The sequence below is a fragment of the Brachyhypopomus gauderio genome, chromosome 10 (genome assembly GCF_052324685.1).
Source record: "Brachyhypopomus gauderio isolate BG-103 chromosome 10, BGAUD_0.2, whole genome shotgun sequence".
Lineage (NCBI taxonomy): Eukaryota > Metazoa > Chordata > Actinopteri > Gymnotiformes > Hypopomidae > Brachyhypopomus > Brachyhypopomus gauderio.
The window spans coordinates 3,036,434-3,063,252 of record NC_135220.1 but is presented as its reverse complement, the minus strand read 5'-3'; the positions used below and the strand labels follow the sequence as shown (position 1 = coordinate 3,063,252).

At 44.8% G+C, this 26,819-nt stretch overlaps 1 protein-coding gene across 2 annotated transcripts; it reads right to left on the bottom strand.

Annotated features, from left to right (window-relative positions):
- cpne9 (copine family member IX) lies at positions 1–26,058 on the bottom strand. Of its 2 annotated transcripts, XM_077018736.1 has the most exons (20): positions 25,730–26,058; positions 22,984–23,024; positions 22,022–22,068; positions 19,940–20,043; positions 18,466–18,505; positions 17,736–17,812; positions 9,764–9,827; positions 7,303–7,406; positions 6,973–7,077; positions 6,361–6,402; positions 6,043–6,118; positions 5,822–5,875; positions 5,673–5,734; positions 5,393–5,439; positions 4,739–4,920; positions 4,470–4,597; positions 3,431–3,533; positions 3,260–3,317; positions 2,799–2,872; positions 1–2,301 (listed from the first exon to the last, which is right to left on the bottom strand). In XM_077018736.1, the coding sequence occupies exons 1-20, from the start codon at positions 25,804–25,806 to the stop codon at positions 2,119–2,121; spliced, it is 1,668 nt and encodes a 555-aa protein (XP_076874851.1). In that variant the 5' UTR covers positions 25,807–26,058; the 3' UTR covers positions 1–2,118. The 2 variants fall into 2 exon arrangements, with proteins under 2 accessions (XP_076874851.1, XP_076874852.1); XM_077018737.1 differs by lacking the exons at positions 18,466–18,505; positions 19,940–20,043; positions 22,022–22,068; positions 22,984–23,024; positions 25,730–26,058 and adding an exon at positions 17,923–18,379.
- Between the last annotated feature and the right edge of the window lie 761 nt (positions 26,059–26,819).

Below are 26,819 nucleotides of genomic sequence, written 5' to 3'. Positions count from 1 at the left end.
TCATGAGACACACATGCTTTATTTAAAAATGCAATAGGACATGGATGGTATAGAAAAATGTAAAACTGATTTCACAAACTGACACAATGCTTTCAAAAACAATTTGTTTTTAGGGTTAGACACCATACTTTGGCATTTCACACAAATACTTGTAACTATTCTAGAAAACTGCAAACACTGTTCACCGCAACAAGTCTAAAAACTGCACCAGCACAGCAAAACAGATGTACAAACATATTAGTAAAGTCATATATGAGCTATATCTCATCACAGATTATATAAACCTCAACATGCACTGCGTGTGCAGCGTGTCCTGCTGATGTAGACACACCCATGAAACGGAGCAGAAGGAGAAAACCGCATGCAACACGGGGTACTGCACTACACACGATCAAAACTCAGATTTACACCACGCTGTCCCTACATCATCCCTGCAGACCTCCCATAAGCCTCTAACCACTGGAGTTCTTACTCATTCCAACTTTACACTGCAATCTAAACACACCCAGCCCTAATCTCACTAATCTGCTGCACAGTATATTTACTCAATGCCGTGGCACGCTGTGGGATGGACGTGTCCACCCCCCTCTGGCACCTTTATGTCCTTCTTCTCCTGTCCTTTCTCCACATCTCATCTCACCCAGAGCGTCTCTCGAAACTCCATCTTCACTGTCCCGTAGTTCTAGCGGGCCCTGTCCAAGTCCTGCTTTGGCTTCTTAATAAGTGCTCTTTATAAAAAAGTTTACATCGTTTACACCTCCATGCATCCTGACTGGAAGGCTGATAAACCTGGCTCCAAGTGCTAGGACAGAGAGAGAGAGAGAGAGAGAGAGAGAGAGAGAGAGAGAGAGAGAGAGAGAGAGAGAGAGAGAGACAGAGCGAGAGACAGAGAGAGAGAGTGTGTGTAAAAGTCAGACAGAGAGACAGGTAATGATGTGCAGGTAATAGCCTCTGACAGCAAGAAAGACTGAATCTTAACAAAGCTACATTAACACCACCATGACAAAGATATATGATCAACTGCGTGCAAGTTGGTCAGTGTGTGTTATACCCTGCAGAATGGCCTTCATGGCACACACATGCCTACATAATGTGGAGACTCACTACACACTTTATTAATTAAAGACCTACCTTATGACTATACTCACTTTTTATGGGATACACCTTATTGTTGGGTAAACCTATTTTATAGGGCCATTTTATATGCACACATTTAAAGACTGTAGTCCAAGTACAATACAGACTACTACATTTAAAATCCGTAGAGACCATCTGTTTCCATGACCAGTGTGTCAGCCTACCCATGAGTTGCCCTGACCACAGGACACAGGACTGACCACAGGACACTGTACACCTCTAGGGTCTGAATCTGTGGGATTATTAGGTGCAGAATGTGTCTCGACACAGCACTGACACGCCTGTTGAATGACATATGGACTTGGGCTTATACAAGCAGAGATCTCACAGTAGTGGCATGCTAGTGGGTGTCGAGCTGACACCAGAACTCTGGACACAGAGTTTTTTTGTTTGTTTGTTTCCTACACATGCCGGTGTCACTGCTGGGTTGAGAGCATCCTGCCATCCGGAAGATCCCAGCTAGTAGCAGAGCTGTGGTCAGACACTGGCTAATGGGCCACGCCCTGATGGGTTAACGGGCCACGCCCTGATGGGTTAACGGGCCACGCCCTTATAGGTTAACGGGCCATGCCTTGAAGGGTTAAATACAGCTGTTTCTTTACAGGTGTTTTTAAATTAGTAAAGCCTCCTATTTAAGTGGGTGTTGAGTGGACAAAAATTGACCTCTGTGTTGAGATGACTCTTACTCCATGCCTGAGTATGTGTAAAACATCAAAGCAGACTATTACTGATAAAAGTGTAAGGTAACAGCATACACTTAGTCGGAGTTATGCAGTTATTACAGTCAGTTTTCACGTGAATGTAGTACTATTACAAACAAGCTGCATTGTGAGCCGTAGCTGTTCTGGGGTCAGAGATGCACGAGGCTCTGCAGTAGTGAAACAGCTGGAGAGGCCAGGCAGGGGCTCATCTGGGATCAGTGGTGCTTGTGGATCAGCAGTAGTGGCAAGTTGGGAGAGGTCAGGCTGTGCTGATCTGGGGTCAGAGGTTCTGGTGGATGTGTGGTGTGGGAGAGTGGGAGAGAGCAGGTCTGGGTTCGATGTTTCGACTCTTCATGAAGGACAGCAGCTGCTCGGGCACCTCGGCCAGCACGTCCTTGGCCAGCCGCGCCATGCTGAGCACCTGGTTCCCCGAACGGTCGATGTAGTCTCTGAACGGCACAAACTGAGATGCAGACAGACATGTAGAGAGACAGACAGGCAGGGGAGTGTAGGTGAATTAAAGCAAAAGCTTGAGTAAGTACAGTAGATGATGCAGTACTGGACAACAATGTCATTTTGTACATTTTGTTTGTGATTTTATCCAAAATAATCAAAGATTTCATGTATGTGGTTATTACAGGTGTATGTACTGTGTATCTCTCACTTGGACACCAGCAACTACAGTTGCTCAGAACTTTTTGAAGTAGGTGTAATCATGGCAAGCTCAAGCCCCCCCAAAGGGACGGGGATTCCAGGCGCTGGGCAGGTTTGTGTTTTCCCCACAATAACACACCTCACTGGGCTCATGAAGGGCTTGCTAATTAGCTAATGAGCTGAACGGGTGTGTTGGAGCAGGACGGAAGATGGAGGCGGGTGGGACGTGGGGGGTTCCTGGACACGGAGGCATGCAGTGCACGGGAGGTTCCCGGGACTGGGGAGATCCGGCATGGTGAAGCACACCTGCACAATGTCCCGCTCAGCCACACGGCCCCTGGAGGACAGACGCACCTCGTCCCCATCCAGCTCCTCCATTGCTTACGAGAGAGAGAGAGAGAGAGAGAGAGATGGAGAAAGAAAACAAAGAGAAAAAATGATAGAATTAGCAGCAGAGACCAAAATGAGAGAGAGAGAGAGAGAGAGAGAGAGAGATGGAGAAAGAAAGCAGAGAAAAAAGGATATAAGTAGCAGCAGATATCGAAATGAGAGAGAAAGAGAGAGAGAGAGAGAGATGGAGAAAGAGAAAGCAGAGAGAAAATGATAGAAGTAGTAACAGAGGCCAAAATGAGAAAGAGAAAAAGAGAGAGAGATCGTCAGCACCCAACAAAGTGTTCTTAAGCTTACATATGCAAATCCAGCTCATGCAGAGATAAAGGTTTCTGTAACTTGTCATACTGGAGAAGCTACGGCTGCTTTGTACTCACCATCAAACTCTGCAGGCCCCACCCCGACTATGATGATTGACATGGGCAGTGTAGAAGCCTGTAATGAGACCCTGAGTCACATTTCACTGAACATTTTGACACCATGCTTGTAACGATGCAATACAAGGTTTCACCGGTAGGGTGTAGATGAAGACATGGGGCACAACGCACATTGACCACGGCCTCCTTGGTCTGGACCATGTCGGAGATGACGCCATCTGTGATCATCAGCAGGATGAAGTATTCTGAGCCGTCCATCACACTTTCCGCAGCCCTGTGTAATGAGAAACCAAAATATTTACTCGTAACACGAACAGAGACTCATAACCCTTCATTATAAAAGACTTCCTAACTCACAAACCAGTTCACAGAATTATTGCACTGATTATAGATTTTTGCACTTATATATTAACTAATTAATGTAATTCATTGTCAGTACACCAAAACGGACACGTCACACACTGATTGATTTCAAAATGTATATGACCGCCACATAGTAAACTCGGGCCAGTCTTCCATCACGGTCAAAAGAACGCTCCAAACTCGAAGGGCAGGCGTGCTGCCTTGTGCACGCTCCACTCCGGTTCGATAACAATCTTTAGCTACTGTCTCGTTTAACCAGCGAGCATCTGGCTGACGCTTCACAGCCGATATTGAAGGTAAATAAGCCGGGATTGATAACAGCAGCCCGAGCCAAGCCACACAGGGATCAGAAGGCTGATTGGTGGGATTGCGTCAGGAGAAGAAGCTTACCCAAGACACATTATTTCAACTGATGACATGGAATGAGCTGATGAGTCCTGGATATTACTGTTGTCAAAGCTGGAGGCCTTTCAAAGCTTTACGCGTGCGAAGTCACGGTGTGACGTGTTATGTCTGAGGGCATGTGTAGTGGTGGTTTGAAAAGTTTAATAATTATACCTTTGAGTGTAGATCAGCTGCCTAGAATCTACAATGACTGAATGCACACTCAGTAATCAAGTAGAGTACGTGTGTCGAGTGTGTGTGTGTGTGTGTGTGCATATGTGTGTGTGTAGAGAGAGAGAGAGATACAGAGAAAGAGAGAGAGAGAGAGAGAGAATTGCTAGAAACCTGGGAAACGTATTCATCACTGCTGTTGACACGAAGGAACAAGTATATATAAATGTATAAATATATATTAAAAGAAAGAAAGATTAAATGGAAGTACAATCCTGATAGGGTATCTTACTGGGCCACCTGGTTGATGACAGGAGCAAAGTTTGTAGGTCCATACAGCTGCACTGTTCTCAGACACTCGTAATACGCTTCTAGGACCCCTTCAATGCCCACACAGTTGGCGTTCTCACAGTCTGAGTTCTGCAGTTGGGAAGACCCAAAAACAGACATCACCAGTAGACAGTGGTTTTACAAGACAGAAAGCAGAGTTGCTAGTGAATTAGCCTACGTCTGTATATAAACGTCACCATGTTTTCTTAGTTAAAGCTGTGCAAGGCTCACCAGGGGGAAAGCGTGTGAGACAGCTCCGTCCGGGGGAAGTTTGGCTCCAAAGCCATAGGCAGGGAAGAGTTTATCACTGTCGTAATCCTGTATGATCTCACCTACAGCCTTCAGAGCCATAGCATAAGAATTCATCTGGTATGGACTCATGTAGTGAAGAGAAGTGGGCTGGGCAGGGTTCCCTGAAGTGCACACACACACACGCACGCACACACGCACGCACACACACACGCACGCACGCACGCACGCACACACGCACGCACACACACGCATGCATGTGAACACACACAAACACACACACACGCACGCACACACACACACACACACACACACACACACACACACACACACACACACACACACACACGCATGCGAACACACACACACAAACACACACACACACACGCATGCATGTGAACACACACACACACGCATGCGAACACACGCACGCACACACACACACACACGCATGCATGTGAACACACGCACGCCCACACACACACACGCATGCATGTGAACACACACACACACACACGCATGCGAACACACACACACAGCTGCACACTGCAGTCTAATTCAACCTAGTCTTAATACCACCACATAGACCTAGAGGAACAGATGGAATGATGAAGTGAAGCTCAACGTGAGGCTTACCGTTGGAGGCGGTGAAGTCTATTGCTACTGTGAAGTTGAGCTGGGTCCTGTGTTAAGATTTAGAAGGTTCTCAGTCACTAAAATATGCAAAATGTAACTAAACTTTACTTACTCTGAAACACTGACACCAACCAATGACTACCCTGAAACCACTCTGCAAGCATCTCTGTCTCTCTGTCTCTCTCTCTCTCCCTGTCTCTCTCCCTCCCTCTCTCTCTCCCTCTCTCTCTTTCTGATGACTTCCTGCTCTTTAGACGGGAACCTTTAAAGCAGTCCTCACCCTCCTCTGATGAAGTCCACAAACGTGTATTCTGACTCCACTTTGAAGGACAGAAGAGTTACCTGCCGAGAGTATATGCGATTAGATAATGGCGGTAATTATGAAATGAATTCATAGGAGAGGGCACTTTGACAGGCCATTTTACTCACGGTCCCGGAGTTGACATATTTCTTCTTCCTGCCTTTCTTTTTGGGATTGAGCACCTGAAATTATCCATGGCAAACGTCAGAGGTTGGGAGGATGGTCGTGAGGCTTTTAAATGACAATGCCCATGTTATTTTTTACTTATTTGTTCCATAAAAGCACCCTGAAATGACAGAGAATGACTCGTAAGTGGTGGAAAGCCTTCTTGGATGTTTTCGTCTCTCACCTCATAGACGTTAAATTGGCTCTGGCCCCGGGACAGCTCGCGGTAGCTGGTGGTGAACTCCCCGATGAAATCGTGACTAGAGAACAGGAGACAAAGCAAATCACCTGGATTTGATGCAAAAGGTTAGATTCTAATATACCAAATTCACTCTACAGACACAATGAAGAACACTGAGAACAAGTTTCCTTACAGTGCAACTGGAATGTACTGTCAGTGCATGTCTGGGGGGCTCGGCGAGGGAGGTCGGTGTTGGATGGGAAGGATGTGGAGGTGGAGGTGGGGAGGGGGGGGGGGGTTATTATGGGAAAAAAAATGTACCTTCCATCTCGGTCCCAGTCGTAAACATCAATTTTTACTGTCCTGGAGGAAAAAAAACATACCAAACTTTACTGTAAGAAAAGAGACTTTAAGCCCTCAACCTGAAGAGTTTCCAATATAGACTATGCTGTGCCCTAACCACCACACAGAGCGAAGCCCCCCTCCCACGTAACAACTGTTCGGTGTTCTTCAGGCTGTGTGAAACAGGAGTTTGTCTTTATGCAGACAGAAGGTCAGAGTGGGCAGGAGGCCTCTGCCTCTGAACCCATGCCAAGTGCCAGGTTTGCCACACACTCCCTGCACACGGCTGCAGGGACCGCCCGCCCCGCCTGAGGTGGAGACGCTCTGCGCCAACACGACTCTCAGCACGGGTGCGTCCTCATCGCGCGGCTGCTCGGCGCCGGAGCCGTTCGGGCCAGACGCCGCGCTCTACACCTCACCGCGGGACACCGGGCCACCACCTCGCCGGAAGTGTGAGGGGGTGGCAAGATGAATGAGTATGTGTTAGGTACCTGGCAAAACAAGTCTATCAACAAGTAATGGCACAGTGTGGTGTGTGTGTGTGTGTGTGTGTGTGTGTGTGTGTGTACTGCCTCGCTCAGCCCTGCTCACCTGTCATAATCCCCATTACAGAGCGCTCTGACAGGGATGGTAAAGGGTTGCCATACGGGGTTCAGGGTGTTTTTGATCACCTCTGTCTTATGGCAGATGGTGAACCTACAACAAAACCCCCAATGAGCCAATGAGTCAAACAGACCACTCTAAGTACAGTTCACACAACACCAGATTACCAGAGTGCAGATTCCTAAACATAACATGATATATCTTGACTATTTTTCATTACTGCAGAATGCTTTAATTACTATCATTAATGAGACTGTGTTTTATACATAGCTGTGTTACTGAGTGGAGCGAACGCGGCTTGTGCCAGCTGTCACTTACGTGCCATCCTCGTTGCTGCGGTAGAACACCAGGAAAGGGTCTGACTTGCCAAAGAAATCCTTCTTATCCAGCTTGTTAGCGCAGAGCTGCATGGTGGCGAGGTCCTGATCAGAAGCACAAAGGTCTGTAAGGTCCCAAGCAGCACCGTGGACCGGCCACACCTGTCCGTCACGTCTGACAGATGCCCGGTAAGCCCGGTAACTTATTAACGGGATATTTTCGAATCCCAGTGACAGTGAGAGTGACAGTGAGAAGGACAAACTGTCTTTTGACACGAACACCACAGTTCATAAATATCAGCCTTAATCTGTTTCCACCAAACTAAACCTTAATGTTTGCAGAGTAATATTACTCATGAATGTAATACCAATACCAAACCAAACATTTATACTTTAATGTCCATGTACAAGCTAATTCAATAAAGTTATTACACTAACTTTGTTTCATTCTATCCAAATTTAAACCATATATCTTTCTCCTCTTGTTTTATATGGAGCTTAACCGAATGAACATTCTCACTTCAAACGTCTAAAGTGCTTTTGGCAAGATGTTTGTAGCATCATATCCAAAATTCACACAACACGTTTTCCAGTAGATCCAGATTTGCCTCCTGTGATGTGAATTGCACTCTTGCTTTCAGCATTAACTCCAGTTTCGAGAGTTTGCTGCCTCCTTCGAGATTATCGTCCGCTACAGCTATTTTTGCTTATAACATTTGCTTTGTTTCGCTCTTTCAAACAAAACATTTGCTTTGCAGTGGCGGACTTAGCAATTTGGGGGCTCAAGGCGAATTTAGCTAGGGGGCCCATCAACAATAATATGTGAGAAATAAGTCAGCTAATCAGGGGGCCCCTACAGTGGGCTGCAGTGGGAGGGGCCCAAGGCAGTTGCCTAGCCACGCCTCTATGCAAAGACCGCCTCTGTTGCTTTGTTTTCTCTGGCCGTTGTGCTTGATATGTCGCTTTGGAGAATAAGGACGTTTTAATAAAGACGCCTCGCGCTCCTTCACCACCGACGCTATACTGATTAAAATACTCCGTCAGACCAGAGTGACTACTGCCTACTTTACAGCCCTCCGTTTTTGGCTGTCTTAGTAATATCTTAGTAATATCTTCTTTCTTTGAAAAGGAAAAATAAAATATACCGAACTGAAAATGCAACCGAAAGCTTTTAAACTCCCGGCACAATAATTGGACCAGGCCGTTACACAGAACCCTACTGGACAGCTGGACGGACAGACACCTTTCTTCATATTTACTATGTACTCAAAATCACAAACTCGCATCATTCCTCAGCAGATGAAAGTAGCAAACGACACAAACGAAACGAGACTGATGAGAAGACTGAGGCCTCCTGAGAGGACCGTCTCGTCTTGTGGGGCAACATCTAGAGCTTCTTCCACACTAATGGACGCCCGTGCGGTGCGGTTACTCCGCCTCTGTGCGCATCTGTCCCGGGAGGGGGGCTCACGTCAACGGGAGGGAAGACACATGTGTAGCTGCCTTAATTGGTGCCTAAAAGAGAAATGGCGTTGAGGGAATACTCCCAACACATTCACCTCAGCGCTAACGCAAAAACAGCGCTGTGTCACCCGCCCCTGGTGCCACTCACCGCTGGCTATTCCCTGGTGGGCGGATTAACAAGATATTCCGTGGAACTGGAGCCTCATTCCCCCGGTTTTCCTCCCACCAGCTGCACACACCGCATGCGCCTATAGAGGCTCAGGGATGAATGCCATCCGAAGTGATTCAGACTGCTGACTTCTGGAAAACTGGACCCGGAAGAGTGCTGGGGGAGCCAGGAGAACTTGTGCCAGCCCAACTGCTGTCACTTTTGATTGTGTGTGGCAGCGGTGATGGTGTCTGCCTGCACTCTGTAGCTACGAGCGTGTTTACTACAGCGAAAGAGACAAACGGGGTCTTTCTGCAGACGAGGGAGAAGGACCCAGGATCCCAGCTCATCATTTCAATCCTGTCTGCCTCCTTCCATTTCCACTGGGCTTTCAGAAGGAATGACAGAGAAATGACTTGGCTGTCCTTTGAGATTTCTAGACATGTAGGCCTATGACAAAGACAATTTAAACTTGAACTTTACTTATATGGCATAATGCACTTGAGCAAGTGTATGTGCGAGTGTGCGTGTGTGTGTGTGTGTGTGTGTGTGTGTGTGTGTGTGTGTGTGTGTGAGAGTGTGTATTAGTGTTATCAGCTAGTTTCGGCTGTTACTGGCAGCCTGTGTAACTGGAGAAGACACTGTTATTTGTATCCTTAAGATCTAACTTACTGTTGGCAGAAGTTTGAATTGCATAATGACTCTGAACAAGTATTTTAATTATGTTATGAGCATTTTATCAGATGTGTTAATCCAAGTAAATATTTAAACGTGTGTGTGTGTGTGTGTGTGTGTGTGTGTGTGTGTGTGTGTGTGTGTGTGTGTGTGTGTGTGTGTGTGTGCCACTGACCCTGCAGTTGCTGAGTTCCTCTCCTGTAAAGATGATGCTTCCACATTTTTTGCCAGGAATACCCCTAGAAATGACACAAGAAAATACACGTCAATGGTTCTTTTGAGGAACACAATTGCAATAGGGTGTGATAAGTAATTTCCTGTCTTTGTTGAGGTACTGTAGATATGTATACATCTGAAGTGACCTACATGGGCCAAAATGGCTCAGTAAAGGAAGTCCAAATATTTTAAAGTCTACTTTTCACTTAACCAAGTGACTAATGTTTGCAGTGTTATTCAGGCAGCATTGGTTGGCATTGCTGGACTTCTTTATTCAGAAGAGAGTCATTAAAAGGCTTTTCTAAAGGAGCACGACTTTCTTATATAGAGCACAAGGGCAGTGAGGAAATGATAGACAGGAAGCCAGCAAAAAAGGCAAGAAGCTGCAGAAAGAGAATGAAAGGGCAGAGAGACAGGGTTGTGAGACGGAGAGAGTGAAATAACAGAGAGACAGGGCTGTGAGACAGAGAGAGTGAAATAACAGAGAGACAGGGCTGTGAGACAGAGAGAGTGAAATAACAGAGAGACAGGGCTGTGAGACGGAGAGTGTGAGAGAGCAGAGAGACAGGGCTGTGAGACAGAGAGAGTGAAATAACAGAGAGACAGAGAGAGTGAAAGAGCAGAGAGACAGGGCTGTGAGACAGAGCAATCATTAGGGCCAGAGAGACAGCTGTGAGACAGAGAAAAAGATGAGAGTGCCGAGAGACACAGCTGTGAGACAGAGCAAGAAAGAATTGTTAATTTTTTAATTTTTTTTTAATACGTGTCCTGCTGAAGGCGGGATGAGGTCCTGAGGAGCAGCATTCATGCTCGGTGGATCAGGCCTTTACAGCAAGATTTGGATCTCAGAATTACTTTAAAATATAACAAAAATTATATTTTCTATATTACACACAGAAATATGGTCAATGCTAGAAAAAATATATCCTATAGAAACTATAGAATCTCAGTGATCAAACATACAAGAACATTTAGTGATTTTAAAAACACCAAAATTCACTGGGGAAATAGTGAATTCACTGGGGAATCTGGGGAAACCCAGATTCTTAAATATTGCTCGTCATAACGTGAGACAAGTGCGCATTTGACACTACACCAGTCCAAACCTTTCCTCAGTCAATGGAATGGAAATCAATTCACATATTTCACGTTTAGAAATCATACTCCTTATAGTACTGTTTCATTTATAAATTACATGTTCACTGTAATTTTGCAGTGTTGTCTATATGCACACAATCAGTAATAATAAGATGAAACACTCAACAGTCAGATTACAGTTATGTTTACTTGCTGTAATTTCTACCAATAAGCAGAATCCATCAGCACATGTCTGTGGAGAGTTGTGGTTCTAAGCAGAAACTTGGTGTAAAGGACACGTAGCCAGACAACTCAGGACCTGAGTTCCTCTTTACATCCTCACTGAAACTTCCTCTTTACACTGAGTCTACTTTCTGTTTACATCGAGACTGCTTCTGAAAATTCCTGTTTCCTCTGAGACTGCTTCTGCAACTTCCTCTTTACACTGAGTCTACATCTGCAACTTCCTGTTTACATCAACGCTGCTTCTACAACTTCCTCTTTACACCGAGACTACTTCTGCAACTTCCTCTTTACACTGAATCTACATCTGCAACTTCCTGTTTACATCAAGACTGCTTCTGAAAATCCTTCTTTACACTGAGACTACATCTGCAACTTCCATTATTCGAGTTATTGGGAGTTGGGAAAACCCAAGTGACATTCATGCTTTTAATGAGATGAAATGTGTAATGAACTTATATACAGTACATAAAAATCATATTGTTGTTTTCAGATTAAATTGACCACTTATTCATGTGAGATAATTTTTATTATAATATGTTTGCTTAGTATATGGTTAGATTTAAATATCATATTTTTTACCTGATGTGCCCAGATCCACTGGGTCCTCAACAGTGTGTAGAACAATGACTGTTTATATCTGTATTATACTGTAGCTGTCCAACTAATTTAATGGAAAATCACCTCCCTGCCATTACCACAAGGCTGCTGGTTCAATTCCTCTGTGGTGCACAAAAGATATTTGAAAAGGGCTCAGCATGTTCTAATTCACTGGTCCGGTTCCAAGCCTGCCCCTTCCACTAAATGAAGTGCAGCGTTTTCAGTGTTAACAGTGATTGATGGTCTTGTCATTAGTTCTTTCACAGGTTACCATTGGACAACTGCAGCTAAAATGTGTTGTAAATTAAAAGACAAATTTAAAAGACCATTCCACCATTATGGAATTAGAAGAAGCAACTTCATTTGTAAATTAAAATGGTCCAAACAACACAAACAGGGAAAGGCTGAAGAACATGACGTTCAGAGTTGTTCTGAAGCACAGTTGACTCACTGGGTTCTGTCTCTGTACACTTGAATTAGGAAACTCCCCACACCGAAGTGAGGAGGACTAATATAAATTTGTTTCCCACATGCATGATTTTTGTACAGCTCAGAACTATTTCTTTTTTGGTTTGTGAGAAGCTCTGACAGGGCGAGCATGGCAGCAGGGCTCCCCGCACAGACCGGTTATAGAATCCTTAAATGATTCTGATTCTGATCATTCTAATGACTCTAGCTACAGGTTTTTAAAGACTGCATTAATTAAAAGAGCACAAAGGGAGAAGGCTAAACCAGACAAAGACACAGCAGTTGGCAGAGAGGCCGTCATGACTCTGCATGCATCTGCCATGAACTCTGGAGTAATGTCACTAACCAGGCACGTTAGGGACTCCATGGTGTCGTTGGGCTCTGAGACACAGTCTAATTAAAGGGTGTTCTAGTCCTATCACACCTTCTGCATTTCTGATATGGGTCTCGAGCATGCCAGTGGAACACGACACTCAGAGGCAGAAATGTCTGCGCAGGATCCAGCTGCATCCCGTGGTGTTCGTCTTCTGTATTTAAAGCGATGAGATTCTCGTGGCTGACGACTACAAGGCAAGGACGAAGAGACTGAATCACCAGCGTGCAAGGCCAGCTGATCTGTGGTGATGTGAAGTGATGAAAAGTGGATGTTTTCTTGTCATTGTTCTGTTCAGGGTTTTTTTTTTTGTGTTCTAAATAAACTCTCCATAAACTTGTGCTGTAAACCAAGAATTAGTGTTCTACTTTCTTTGGGAATCTGAAGCATACTAGCCCACAAAGGCATGATTCTTGAAAACATTCAGTTCAGTCTGCAGTATCTGATCAGCAGCTGTAAATGCATATTTGTAGAGTTAAAATCCCAAAAAACATAAATGAGTGTGAAATGCTAACAGTGTGCCATGATGACTGATAACCACTGCTCACCAACTCTACAAGAACCACTGAAAGTCAAGGTTCATCCATATGCCACATACCGGTATTCTACCGGTACTACTAAATAGCTTTACTTTTAAAATACAGTGTGTGTGTGTGTGTGTGTGTGTGTGTGTGTGTGTGTGTGTGTGTGTGTGTGTGTGTGTGTGTGTGTGTGTGTGTGTGTGTGTTATATATCTCAGTGTGGAAGAAACATCTCTACAGGAACATCTGACAAGGACAGGATTACCTTGTGATCTCAATGAGTACAAATGTTGTTTTCTGTTTGTTTTTTTTTTGGTTATGTGTACATATAGCATTAATTAGTCCCAATAATCATTGTCAGTGGTACCTACAAGCATACTAACCCTGTGTGTGTGTGTGTGTGTGTGTGTGTGTGTGTGTGTGTGTGTGTGTGTGTGTGTGTGTGTGTGTGGGTGTGTGTGTGTGTGTGTGCGAGTGGAAGAGAGGAAGTGGTATTCTTCTTCATGCTGGAGATAAGACAGCATGAGTTAACCAAATGTGGCCAATTAAGCTGCAATATAGCAATCATGCCTCACTGACTTCTAATTCTCCTACACAACTCGGGTGAGTCGTCCACCCCTGATTCCTCATTACATCCCTCACGGGGATGTTGCATTTTAGAGGTTAAATGCAAAATGTCAAAATCAGACAGAAGAAAATAAAATTGATGAAAAAAAATCACAAAATCTACACCTCCTCTCTCACATCATAAAATCTCTCCGACACACTGTGGACAACCAGAGATGGGGCTCAAAAAGGCTTAAACCAGAAAAACCTGATCACACTCCAGACTGAAAAATGAGTGGTTTGCAACTAATCAAGTTTCAGTTCAGTACAACAGCAAGATGCAGCAGTAATTACACCTTTAAGTGTGTTTCATTCCAGTCAGGGTGCGCGTGCCCGCTGGGCACAGCTATCCCAGCCATCTCATTCACTTTTGCTTCACTGGCCAATTCCTCCATGATTGAAACACGCTGTCACAGACGCTGGCTCTGGGAGGTCGAATGCAACAGCTGGTGTGAGTCCACAAGGGATAATATGATGAGACACACATAGCCATGCATTAACTCATAGGGGTTGTTTCATCACCGCAGTAACACTGCCAGAACACACCTAGAATGACACCCAGGGTAACAACCTAGGATAATATAACTTGGGCAGGCCAAAACACTGGGAAGAAACCAAAAGGTCAGCCTGCATGACCTTAAATAAGATACACACACACACACACACACACACACACACACACACACACACACACACACACACACACACACCTGACTATCAATGAGATAAGGGAGATTAATGAGAGAGTTCAACACCAACTACCCTGCCCAGTCAAAATAAAGTCACACATTCTGTAGGTCGGCCTTTGCTCTCGTCATGGCACACATCAACTGTGGCACTTCAGTAACCTTACGCAATGTCATGACGTTTATTTTCATCCAGAGTTCCATTAATTTTTACTCAAGATCTTGAACTGATCGATGCATTCTTCTCCAACACGTCCAGAAGACTTGCAGTGGGGTTAAGGTCAGGACTCTGTAGTCCCCAATTCATGTGAGAAATTAATTCCTCCTGCTCCCTGAACAACTTTCACAATTTGAGTCCAATAAATCTTGGCTTTGTCCTCCTGGAATACACCGTCAGAACCAGGGAAGACTCAATACAAAGATGGGGCAGCCTGTTTAGTCAGTACATTAATACACATTAATCAGTACACATTAATCGCTGCAGTAATAATCCAATCAACGACTATTAAGTACTCGTTAATTTAAATCCAAATGGCAAATATTTGGGCCAGGAAGTGTACATATGATTTGACTCTGCATTTTAGGGAATTAGAAATGTTACCCACAATCCTCCAACAAAAGCCGTACTACTTATGAGCGTACTATCTGAGACGGCCTTTTACTCTCCCTGGCAGACCATCAGGTCCCTCATATATCTCAATACACCCCTGTGACAGGCTGCCGACCATGATGAATGGGCTGGTGGGGTTTGCACTGGGAGTTTTTTTTTTTATTTTCCACACAAAATGCCATGATATTCCTCCTTTATCTAATTGGGCCGCTGTGTGTGCTGACGGTGCCGTGCGGCTGCATTCTGAAAGCTGGTTCTAACTCAGACTGACAGTATGAGTATCTGAATCACACTCAGTTATCTGCTCTTAGCAACTCATTCTTTTTGTATTCAACACTGTATTCTGATAAATAGAAAATACATTTTCTATGGAATCGTGGGAATGGAATAATATTGTGTTCCTAAACTTCAAAACTGCTTACACAACTGAAACGTGCTTGTGTATGTCGCATTCATACAGACAATACATCCAGTTAATCGTTGGGTTTTCAGACCACCAGTGCTACGCAACAAACCCATATTTCGCAGGGTCCAGATAAGACTCAAGCCCGTCTGAGCTCTGACCCAGACCCCCAGTCTCCCCCTGAACACCACCCTGGCTTCTCCCACACCACCCTGCCTTCTCCCACACAGCCGTGGGGAGGATGGAGCGCTCGCCCAAATGCAGTTCCATGCTGCTGTGTGCACGGTGCACAGACCTTGGTGAGTTGCCATAGAAACCGGCAGGTAAGAAAGAGGTGATTCTTCTCCTCACTTCATCGCAGCGGCGACACAGTCAGTACCGACTGGCACTGGAAAACAGACTGACCTACTAACAGATGCCCACTGCATTCCTGTTCTCCCTAAAATACACCAGACTCTGCTGGAGTGTGTGTGTGTGTGTGTGTGTGTGTGTGTGTGTGTGTGGACACAGAGGCAGACAGCAGGGGCAGCGGTATTGTGGGGGTTCTCTCCCATGCAGAGGGATTTGCACATTGACACACACTATGTATACAACCGCCATAAAACAAATGAGGAAAGCTAGTTACAAAAAAACAAAGCACACACAAAGTTCAAAGTCAGAGATAAGTCAGATTTTAAAGTGTAAGTGTAGTTTGGGTTTATAGCACAATAACACTCCACATCTAATCCAGTGATTACCAGTGGTTTGGGGAATTACCATTTAACATGCTGTCAGAAAGTCCACAAGCTACAACAAGTTAGACTCAGTGATAATGGCAGAACAATGCGACTGCCGTTGGACAGAAGGCAGCGTACGTAACGAGGGAGCTGTGACACAACACACTTCGTGTCCCGGACGCAGGGGGATTCAGCGGTCAGTCAGGGGCAGCTGCACAAGCATGGCTTCCTCTTTTACATATCTGCCAGAAGTGTTTCAGTCTGTGCATGGGGAACAGTGGCTGCATGACCATGAAAAGGCCAACACACACACACACACACACACACACACACACACACACACACACACACACACACACACACACACACACACACACACACACACACACACACAGTCCGAGGGATGATGCTTCAAACAGAAGCCTATGAATCCCAGCTAATCTGCACTTAGAAGTGCAGAGGGGTCATCTGTGAAGATAGACTAGCAAAGATGGCGTATGCCTCTCAGTCTTTATGTAAGTAAACCCGTTTCAAAAGCCTGAGCTAAGGCCACTCTCTGTCCACAGCTGAACAGCAGCAAATAATGTCACCGTTGATGACTAAAAGGTAATGACTAAACATGTAATGTCATGTCTTGATTTTGCAATAACAGTTTCTGTTTTAAGTACTTCAGGGTACCAGACAGGGGGGCGGCAATCGAACTGGGGCCCATGGTGAGGGGTTGACGGGGAGTTGGTGGGGGTTGATGGCAGTGGTGTAGTCCTAAAAAAATAAGTGGGGGGGTCGTTTTTGGTGTGGCGGTGTAGCGATTCTAAATTGTTAGAATGGGGGGTTGGCGAATTACTAACGCATCATGTATTAACCTAGCATTTGACGTAACAGTCTCAGCAAGAGCAACATCCAGTTAAAATAAGTAGGGGGGTCGCTGTTCCCCCGCTACACACTCCCACTACAACACTGGGGGGGATGCATCCCCCCTGTTAAAACGAAGCCCCCCCCACTACACCCCTGGTTGGTGGGGCCCATGGTGAGGAGAACGGGGAGAGTTTGCCCCCTACAGCCGGGCCCTTTCCATCATGTCAATAATCCATAGATCTTTAACTTATCGTTCCTCTCCTGCCCAAACTTACGGGGATGTTCACACCCTGACATTCAGCTACCACCCTCTTAGAACTGTATTATTTATATGTTTTGTAATCGATTTATATAAGCAGCATAGAATTGGTTCATGTGAAAATTCTTATTTGGCCTGTAGTATGTTAGCGAAATATGATGAATACATATTGTGATCCGAATTGGTTTATGTTAGAGGGGGCTGTGAACGTGTCTGTATTCTGTGGTGTTCTGGCGGGGGCTGTGAGGGTGGGACGTACTTTCAAACACCAGAAATACGAGCAGTTGTCAAGTAAACAAGCGAATGACATCATTTTTATTCTCTACGTGTATAAAAATATATACTGATGTCAACGTTACTTATGCTGCAAACCATCTCGAGAAGTGTCATTATTATTCTCTTCTGACTATTGACTCAAATCCACAGCACACATGCAAATGGGAACTTCCGAGCGCCGTTGATCCAGATAGGAATTCTGTAGCCAAAAGAGAAGGAAAAAGTGGTGAGGACTTACGACAGCACTCTTTCCACACGAGCCCCGGTGGAGCCGATGATCTCCCCCAGGGTGCAGAAGGTCTGGCCCAGGAAGGACTGGAGGAGACACACACTCATCAGTTACAGCGGGAATGTGGGTCGCGCGAGCCGTAGCGGGCCGCGCCGGCGGGTCCGGACCACATCGACATGCTCATGCAGAGTCTCACCTCGATCGCCTCACAGAATCTAAACACAGATGATGTCTAACTGACGCAACCTAAAAGCAATGGATGTGATGAATCAAACGCCATGCCGAAGCATATGACAGAGGCGGACGACAGGAGCGCCTGACAGAACTCAGAGACGAGAGCAGATGAGGCAGCACGCGTCTTCAGAACCTTTACGGTTCCTTTCATGTTCTTGCGAATGAAAATGAGGATTCGTCTCAGAGGTTTTGAGTAACGTGATTGATTTACGCTGAAAGAAGAAGGCAGGCAGGGATGAGTGTGCACTAGAACAGTGACAAAACTCATGGAAAATAAAATATTGAAGTCTGTCAACTGCTAATATTCATGGCCAGGGTTTTGTGTCATTTACTTACTTTCTGCCATCCGTAGGTCCAGAACATCATAACAGAGAGATCAAAATCACCCATCAGTAATAATGCACCCCATAACAGCACACTTACTGTACTGCTCTTAAAATTGAGATCTAACATGAAGAAAAAAATTATTATGCAATACTGTATGCGGTTTATTACACGGGCTTACGTGCTTTGAAATGTTTGAACTTCTTGAGTCCACATTATATCTGTAACAGAGGGGAAAAAAAGATGAAGTAAATCAGTGGTTCCCAAAGTGGGGGGCGCGCAGGGGGGGCAGGGGGGGCGCGGAGCTTGAAAGTAAAACGTGCACATGTGTCAATATTAGGGATGCACCGATTCCGATATTAATATCTGAAAAAATTCTAGATCGGGTATCGGGGACAATGTGACCGATCCATAAAAACAGATCTATTCAGTCTAATTCTATGCTTGTATTGCTTGCTTTTTGGTGTTAGTTCAACCTTAATACTCGCGCTGGTGGTATTCCACTTAGTCCGTTTATTTGCTGGTTTACCAAAATAAACCTGGGCTCCAGCAATACTTCATTGTTCATACATGAACTGGTGAGTTGTCCAAAGCTCATTTAATGCATTACTTACAGAAATAAAATAGCTAAATAAAACAACAATATTCCATACGCGCGCTCAACTCGCTCCCTTAAAGAGACAGTACACATATTTCTGGCCGTTACATGCTTTGTGCTCTGCGTGATGTCTGCGCTTGCAAACTAGCTGCATATGCACGGACGTAATTTTGGGGGGGGGACGGGGGGGACATGTCCCCCCCACTTTTTCAAAAGCCGGCTTTTCCCCCCCAGTTTTTACAGTTAAAACCAAATATTTAAATAGCGACGAATCTATGTCCCCCCACTTTTGAAATCAAAATTACGTCCATGTGCATATGTATTGCTGTTTCTCTTATTTCATCTCCTTATTTATTTTAAATTATATTTAGAATTCTTGAACAATTTAAAAGGTTTCTTGCAGTTTATTTTTTTCATGTTTGACCAAAGTTGTGAACCTATTGTTTTTGTAAGTTTTCAACACATCCCTAGTCAAGGGGGGGGGGGGGGGGGGGGGGGGGGGGGGGCGCAAAAATATTCTCATCTACTAAAGGGGGGCACGGCAGAAAAAGTTTGGGAACCACTGAAGTAAATAAAGGCCCTTCACCAAAAGAGGAACAACCTCAGGTCCCTCAACAAGCACCCAACGCTGTATCACAACTTTAGTCACACAAGCACTTTTCTGCACTCGCACTCTGCATATGTCAGAGTACTGCAACACAGTGAAGAACATGGAAATAAAATACCACAAATCAACGGAATAATGAACAGGAACATCAGAGAGAGAGAGAGAGAGAGAGAGAGAGAGAGAGAGAGAGAGAGAGAGAGAGAGAGAACGAGCAAGGACAAAGAGTGCAGGTATGTCTCACTTTGGCTAGTTAAAGAGATTAAAAAAAACACATTTACAAGATTTAAATTTGTTTTATTGGCCTAATCACACACATAACTGTGTCGATTACATTCACTTCCTCCCCTGCATTCTGAACCGAAATGCTTCGGGAGCAGCCTGCAGAGACACTGCTATGGTTCTGTGGTTCAGTTCACATCAGTACAGCGTAAAGAAATGTGTCCTACTTACACGTCAAATCGAAGGTTCTGCTTCTCCTCAAAGAAGTAATCCAAAACAAATTTTCTCACAAAGTCGGGATTGAGAGTGTTTTCAATTACTTCTGTTCTGCCAAACTTAACAAAAAGAATCACAATTAGAGAAATTATCTAATCAATGAACATTTTTTACATTAGTTACATGTTTAGGGGAGCACAAGTCATCACTGATATCATAAACAATTTTTTTTAATAATATGACATCAATATATTTGAAAAATGTTACAGTCAGCAAGAAACACACTTTAAGTGATATCACAGAGTATGCCATGTTGCCTGTTGTGTCTGTGAAGTGACAGAGACACTCTCCACGTCTCAAACACAAACGGACACTTCTACTGACAGCACAGAGCCCAGGCTTGGCTCTGGTTGTGTGAGGCAGTAGCTATGAAGCACAGACTGTGTTGCAGCATGAGTGTGGGGGAGGATCACACTTCCGCGGGCCGATCCAGAACCAGCGCAGCAGCTGGTAGCACTATCCCCACTGCCTCAAAGCATCTGTCCCCGTCGGACGGGAGACCCGCGGTGCCACTGCATCTGACTCCCCACAGCAACAAGCTATCGGGTCCAGACCCAGACCCAGGCCCAGGCCCAGGCCCATGTAACTGCCCGGGTCACCCCAGCTCCATGCCATAAACCCATAATCCTATCTATCAGGATGGTATGCGCCAATATCCGTTCACAGCATTTGTAAAAAACACCAGTAGGATCTTTATGATCTATTGGCATGCTGTTTAAAGATGTGCTGTGCGCTAAAACACTGATGCTAAAGGTGAAAGCAAGTAGTTTGGTAAACAATAAATTAATAATAATAATAATAATAATAATAATAATAATTATTATTATTATTATTATTATTATTATTATTATTATTATATTGTCCAAGGTCTATGCAGCATTTCAGTCACTGTTAGCTACATTAGCATCCTTGGGTGAAGTACTCCTAAAGGCTATGCTCATTAAAATGCATCAAATTCCAATATGCAAAGTTATGCAAGCTCTTACGAGCACACACATCTTCTGGGTTGATGCATAGTCTATGTAGAGAAAGCGTGCTGCGGAGGTCCTGGCTCTGTGTGAATAAGCCTGTAATGTGAACACTTGGTAAGTCCTCCAGGAGAAACTCTCCTGAGTGCACTCGCAGGGTTGCTGGCTGCTGCTTCAAGTCTCCCAGGACTACACCTTATTTCAGCTTCTCCTGCTTCTGCTTGGAGCCTCGCAACAATTTTAGTGGCAAGACATGCGACACTGGGAATCAAGGGAAAGTGCTAATGCATGCAACTGAAGATTTCTTTAAGATAAATAGTCCTTTTTTTTTCCGAGAAAAACCTGGGACACTGATTAAGACGTTCAAACAAAGAGAGCAGGTTTGCACGGCACCAGGGCCAAAGCTGGGTCTCACGCTGTGTACTTTTCAGGCACTTTAACAAACACATCCTACAAGAGTACGTGACAACCACGTCCCCATTCTAGCGGGAGCTGTGGAGATAACCATGTCTTTGAGACACTATTCCTGGTCTCATGAATCTTTTGGCTGGAGAAAAAGACTCGGCAAGAAAGACAAGCACTGAAGAAGATACCAAAAGAGGATCCTGAGATCTGGAAACCCTCAGCACGGAAGACAGCAGCGAGAACACACAAAGAAAGACATAAATTCACATGGCTTTTTATATATGCGTTTGGACACCATCCAAAACGCTGCCAACCAGGGCAGAGGGCTGTGTTTACCAGTGCCTTTCTCGGGAAGGCCTTTGTGCTGTATTTACAAATAGGTGGCGCTCTTTTCAGTAGGCACTCCCCATTCTCTGCTTTCTGTGGGTGGGACATACATCAGCACCCCTGGCACAACACAGCGCTCGTCCTCGTCCTCGCGGCCTGGGAATTCGGTGCTCGCGAGCTCAGGCGTTAAGAGGAACGGCGCTCGCTCCAGCGCAGAAATCAATACATTCATAATCTTGTTTTCATAAACGAAGGTCAGCGAAGGTCCCAGAGCCTCATCACACACTGTACGCTACACGGATTTGTCATGGGCCAGCGGCGTAATGCCCAGACTTACCTCTCTCCATTCTTTTGTCCCAATTCCCTGCACGTACAAGACAACAACTGGGGATAACGAGAGAGACAAGCAGTGAGTTGATGTTTTAACAACACATCCATGTGATTCAGCAGCCTCTTCACTAGAAGCTCTGAGAAGTCAAAGTCGACGCAAACAGTCACGGCGGTTCTGGATTTTAATGCAAGGTCAAAGACTGACGAGGCAGGAACGTTATGGCATATAGCCGCGTATATGCAGAGGCCTCGCCTGGAGAGACTCCTCTACTCCTTTGAGTTTCTGACCTTTAGTAAGTCACCTTAGCGGCTCTAATTAGACCAAATGAATACGCTGAATTTCTACAGCGCTTAAGCACCACAAGCATGAGGGAGGATTAATAATACGCCGAATAAAAGCGGCACCTCAGAGACACTCACACAGAGCCATTGTTTCTAAAAGTTTTGGATTGTTATTTCAAAGGGTGAATGCCCAATCCTCTCTGCACTTTAATTTGGTATAGAAAATTGCTATTAAAATTACCTCTTTTTTAAAGGTCCAAGCAGTAGGCTACAGAAGATTCAATCAACAGAAGAATAACCCAACTTGAACATAAAAAGCTTCAGTGCAGATTTGGCCAAATTTAAGTTATGTGAATTCATTTCTCTCTTTGGTTTAAAGGAATTCAGAACCTGTATGTGCTCAAAGGCACAGTCACAGTGTCTTGTGATGGTCACTATAACTTGATGATATTGAGGTAATGCTAATGCTGCATAGCACATTCAAGGCTCCTGCATTCTGTCATTCCTATGGCCCCACGTTATTGTGTTACATAACTGCTGGTTTTCAAGCATCAGACACTAATTTTCTGTGGGTCAGGAACTCTGATCATAAAAAAATGGGCACTTCCTAGGAATCCCATAACCTTCCATAACTCATCAAGAAGTAGGTAAATAATGATAACCAACAAGCTAATGCAGATGGCCTACCTGGATCAGACTTAGAGAACGTGTCAACGTCCAGCAGGTGTCTGTGGAAACAGAGATGAAAATGCCATTTCAACAAAGTTACAAATGTAAAGCACTGGTAAAAAGACCTTTCTTTGAATATCACCGTGGCATTATGGTGTCAATGACCACAGCAGCTTGAATAGGTTGTGTATAAAATGAATAGGACAATACAAACAGTACCATTGAGTCCCATCTCGGGGTTTTACGCCTGGTGTCTACATTCTCTAAAAACATGTCAATCATGTATCAGCTAGTTACAGTTTTATGTAAATTTTTTTTCTCAACATGATAAGTAGGTGTCTGTAAAAGACTGCTTAGAAGGAATGCAAATAAATAGGCCAAACAGAGGCATTCAAATGCGGGCAAGGTGTAATTATGAAGACCCCGCATTCATGTTGCCCTTTGACGAGCTGTCTCAAAGACGACGGCCTCAAAGATAATGGGCTCCTTCTGTTCTTGTTTTAGATATGGGCGCTTTTTTCCTTGTAGACTCAGCCACCGTTAAAGGCGGCTTAGCACTGCGTTTGTGGGAGTGCTGTCATTTGGGGTTAGGGTGTTTAAATAAGAACTGGTGGCTTCTTTCTGGCTGTGGATGACGCGCACACGCGCACTTAACTGAACGTGTGGCACAGGCGATGGACAAAGTGTGTGTGTGTTGGGGGGGGGGGGTAAAAGTTAGATGGTAAAAGTAGTCCATCGCTTCTCGGCAGGAGGCTGATACAAGTCTTAGGACGCCTGCAGTGGATGGCAGGTGCAACTCCGCCAATGACGTGTCCTCCGCTAATAAAGGAATCGCGCATCGTTGTTGTCTCAGCAGGTGGTGGTTGGAGCTGCTGGAGCTGAGATGTCGATCCACCAATCGCGGGGCTTTTTGGGTCGCTCTGATAGGGACACGTTGAATGTAACGGGACATGTTTACAGGAACGGGAAGAATTGCAAATGGTTGCAACATCTGCCGAGTAGAACTGAAGGCAAAAATCATGCAGACAGATGTGAAGAAATAATGTAAACACTAATTTCTCATTTCTAACACAGTAATGTGACTGTGTGGATGTCCGAGACGGGCCGTACTGAGGTATAAAGTTCAGCATCCCATTAATACCATAAGGCTGAAAAACGTTTATGGACGGCTTATGATCAGACACAGAAGATAATAAGAAATGAGAAAATGCCACATTGACACAACATCTGTTCATATCTAAAACGTGTCTTCAGGACTCCATCTGTGTGAACGATAAACCACCGATAATGACACAGTACTTCTTAAGCACTTTCACCAGCAAGCAGATCAGAGATCAGCTAGAGGTGTAGCGCGCTCTCCACTGCCGTGTCGCTGCTGGATTGTGCTCCAAACCCCCGTCCTGAGTGACGGGGTGTCATCTGCTACACCCTGTGCTGACAGCTACAAACAAGCTTGATGAATTGGCTTCCTTATGAAGTGCCTCAACAATTTGGCAGGACAAAGTGCCAGTGGACAACAGTGCTTTGCTCTGGGGTTGTTTGTTTATCAAACCTAGGCTTAGACACGCCTCTGGACCCCTGAGGGATGATGGCTTATTTCCAGAACTTGAAAATGAGGTGAATCAAATATCAGTTACTTTCTGTGTTGTTTAGTGACTCAAGTTACTGATGGTGTGCTTTGAGTGGGAAATGTTATTTCAGCCGCTCTCTTTAGCTATACTGCAAAACAAGAAAAAAGTGTATGTGTAAGAGTTTATATATATATATATATATATAACTCTTAGAATGTCCTGACTTATCACAATAATCATAACTTGCTTTGAAAGTCGGCAGGCACTTTGGCAGCTGCACGTGTCTTATATCAAAGAAAGCCTCCCCGTGACATCAGGGATTGCACCAAGCGAGGTTAAGGCTTTATGCAAACACAAAAGGCGGCTTCAGCAGTCAACACATTCATTATTGAAGAGCGGATGAAAAGCAGAGCTGCTGGCCCGTGCAGCTGCGTCTGTCCTGAGAGGAGACAGTAGCTAGAAACAGCGGGGGCATCTGGGCGCCGAGCACACCGAGATTAATCCCGCACCCTCCCCAGCGAACCCAGTAGCATAAGGAGGCGGAAAGCTGGTGCTGGTTCAACACAGAAGGGCAGATACGGGCCGAACGGGTCGGCCGCGGGGGGCTCATCCTTTGGCAGAGTGAGGTGTGCAGAACCTGCAAAAAAAACCCCACCTCGACCTGGCTCCAGGCCTTTTGATTCCTGACAATCAAAAAAGAACAGCACACTTTGCTGAATGTCAAGTACACCAAAAGCGAACATCTATTGACCAGCGGCACTTGGAGACGAACCTGAACAGGCAGGACAGTCTCGGTGCGTCGGATGAGAAGATCCAGATCCAGCATGCTCACGAACACGAAACGCCTCACCTTTATTCACATTTTTATGTGTACTATAGCGCATGCATGCATATACATATATTGTATATTTATTATATATAGTTTTTTAATTATATTGCTCTATCTAGTTTTTACATACATTTAAAACATTCCTGATGCCAAGGGGCTTACATATTAAATGTTAAATTGTTTAAACAAATGTAAAATCCTAAATTATGCACTAATCGATTTTTGTAAATCGTTAAAACGGACTATTAATTAGGCGCCAAATATGTAGTATTTTTTACGTAATGAAGTCGCGTAATACAAAAGTTCCGAACATCTCCGTTTGTCTAAATTATGGGAAAACTAAAATCGAATTCTGCTCACTTACCTGCACGAAACGGTAACTTCTATTTTAGTCGCAGGTACGTTGGTATGTAGTGGATCAAACTCCCCTATCGATGCCATTTCTTCAAGTTTTAAAACAATTACTTATCAAATTTACGCATATTAAGGATCAGGTAAAACATGAACGACTTTAGCTTCCTTCATTGCAGACATGAGAAGAATGACGTGCCAAGACACTTATCCGTTTAATCGCAGATCAACTCCGCAGCTGAGCGCTGCATCCAGCGGGCTCGCCTGCAAAACACGGGCTGTGTGCGCGTGGCATCCGCGCGCACTACGTCCCCCTCCCACCGCCCTGCTGGATGCTGAGACTAATATACGTTTGCCAAGTATGTCAACACAGTGGCTTAAATAAATTAAAATACCTTTATTTATAGAAGGTAGGGCATTGAGGAGTAGTAGCAGAATGTAAAAACTCTACTAATTAGAAGTGTCTTGTCCAGAGGGCACTGTAAACATGGCAAGATAAGAGCACTGAACTCCTCTGGGCTCCAACGAGGGGTTCGTATAATTTCCATTCATTTCTAACGCACCAGTTTCCTTCACATTCCCATAACGTCTACACAAGAATTTAATGTATATATATATATTTTTTTAAAAACACAATTTGTTCATTTTACTTTTTACAACGCTGACAATTCCTGTCAGTAGAGGAAGCAGCATTTTGTGAAGCGACTTATTTCTGAGAGCTGAAGTCAACCTGGCTCTGCTGGTGTCTAGTGCAGCTAACCTTCTCAACGTAATGATTTTACCACTACACCCCGAGCTTGGAAGGAACAAGCAATTTGCCTTCGAGAGCGAGCAGAAATTGAAAAGCTTCACCCAAGGAAGGCAGTCAGGACAGGACGACACGGTGTCATTTCACGGATATCCTTCCCGGCACCTTTCAGCGAGGTGGGATGAAGTGAGCCTTAGCCCTGACCGCCACCGCCCTTGGGGCCTGTTAAATGCCCCGAGGGCGAGCCTCTCCTTAGCTTGCCTGTCACACAACCAGGTCGAGGTAAGAGGAAGCAGGATCGTAGGACTCATTACACCTGAATACCAAAGACCACCGCCGTCCCCCCGTCCTTGAC

Excerpts from the sequence above, each read along its gene's own strand:
- cpne9 (XM_077018736.1), bottom strand. The coding sequence starts at position 25,806 with ATGGCATCGATAGGGGAGTTTGATCCACTACATACCAACGTACCTGCG. Across the intron at positions 5,735-5,821 it reads AATATGTCAACTCCGGGACC|GTAACTCTTCTGTCCTTCAA; the intron begins GTGAGTAAAATG and ends TACTCTCGGCAG. Across the intron at positions 3,534-4,469 it reads GTCATCAACCAGGTGGCCCA|GGCTGCGGAAAGTGTGATGG; the intron begins GTAAGATACCCT and ends CTCATTACACAG.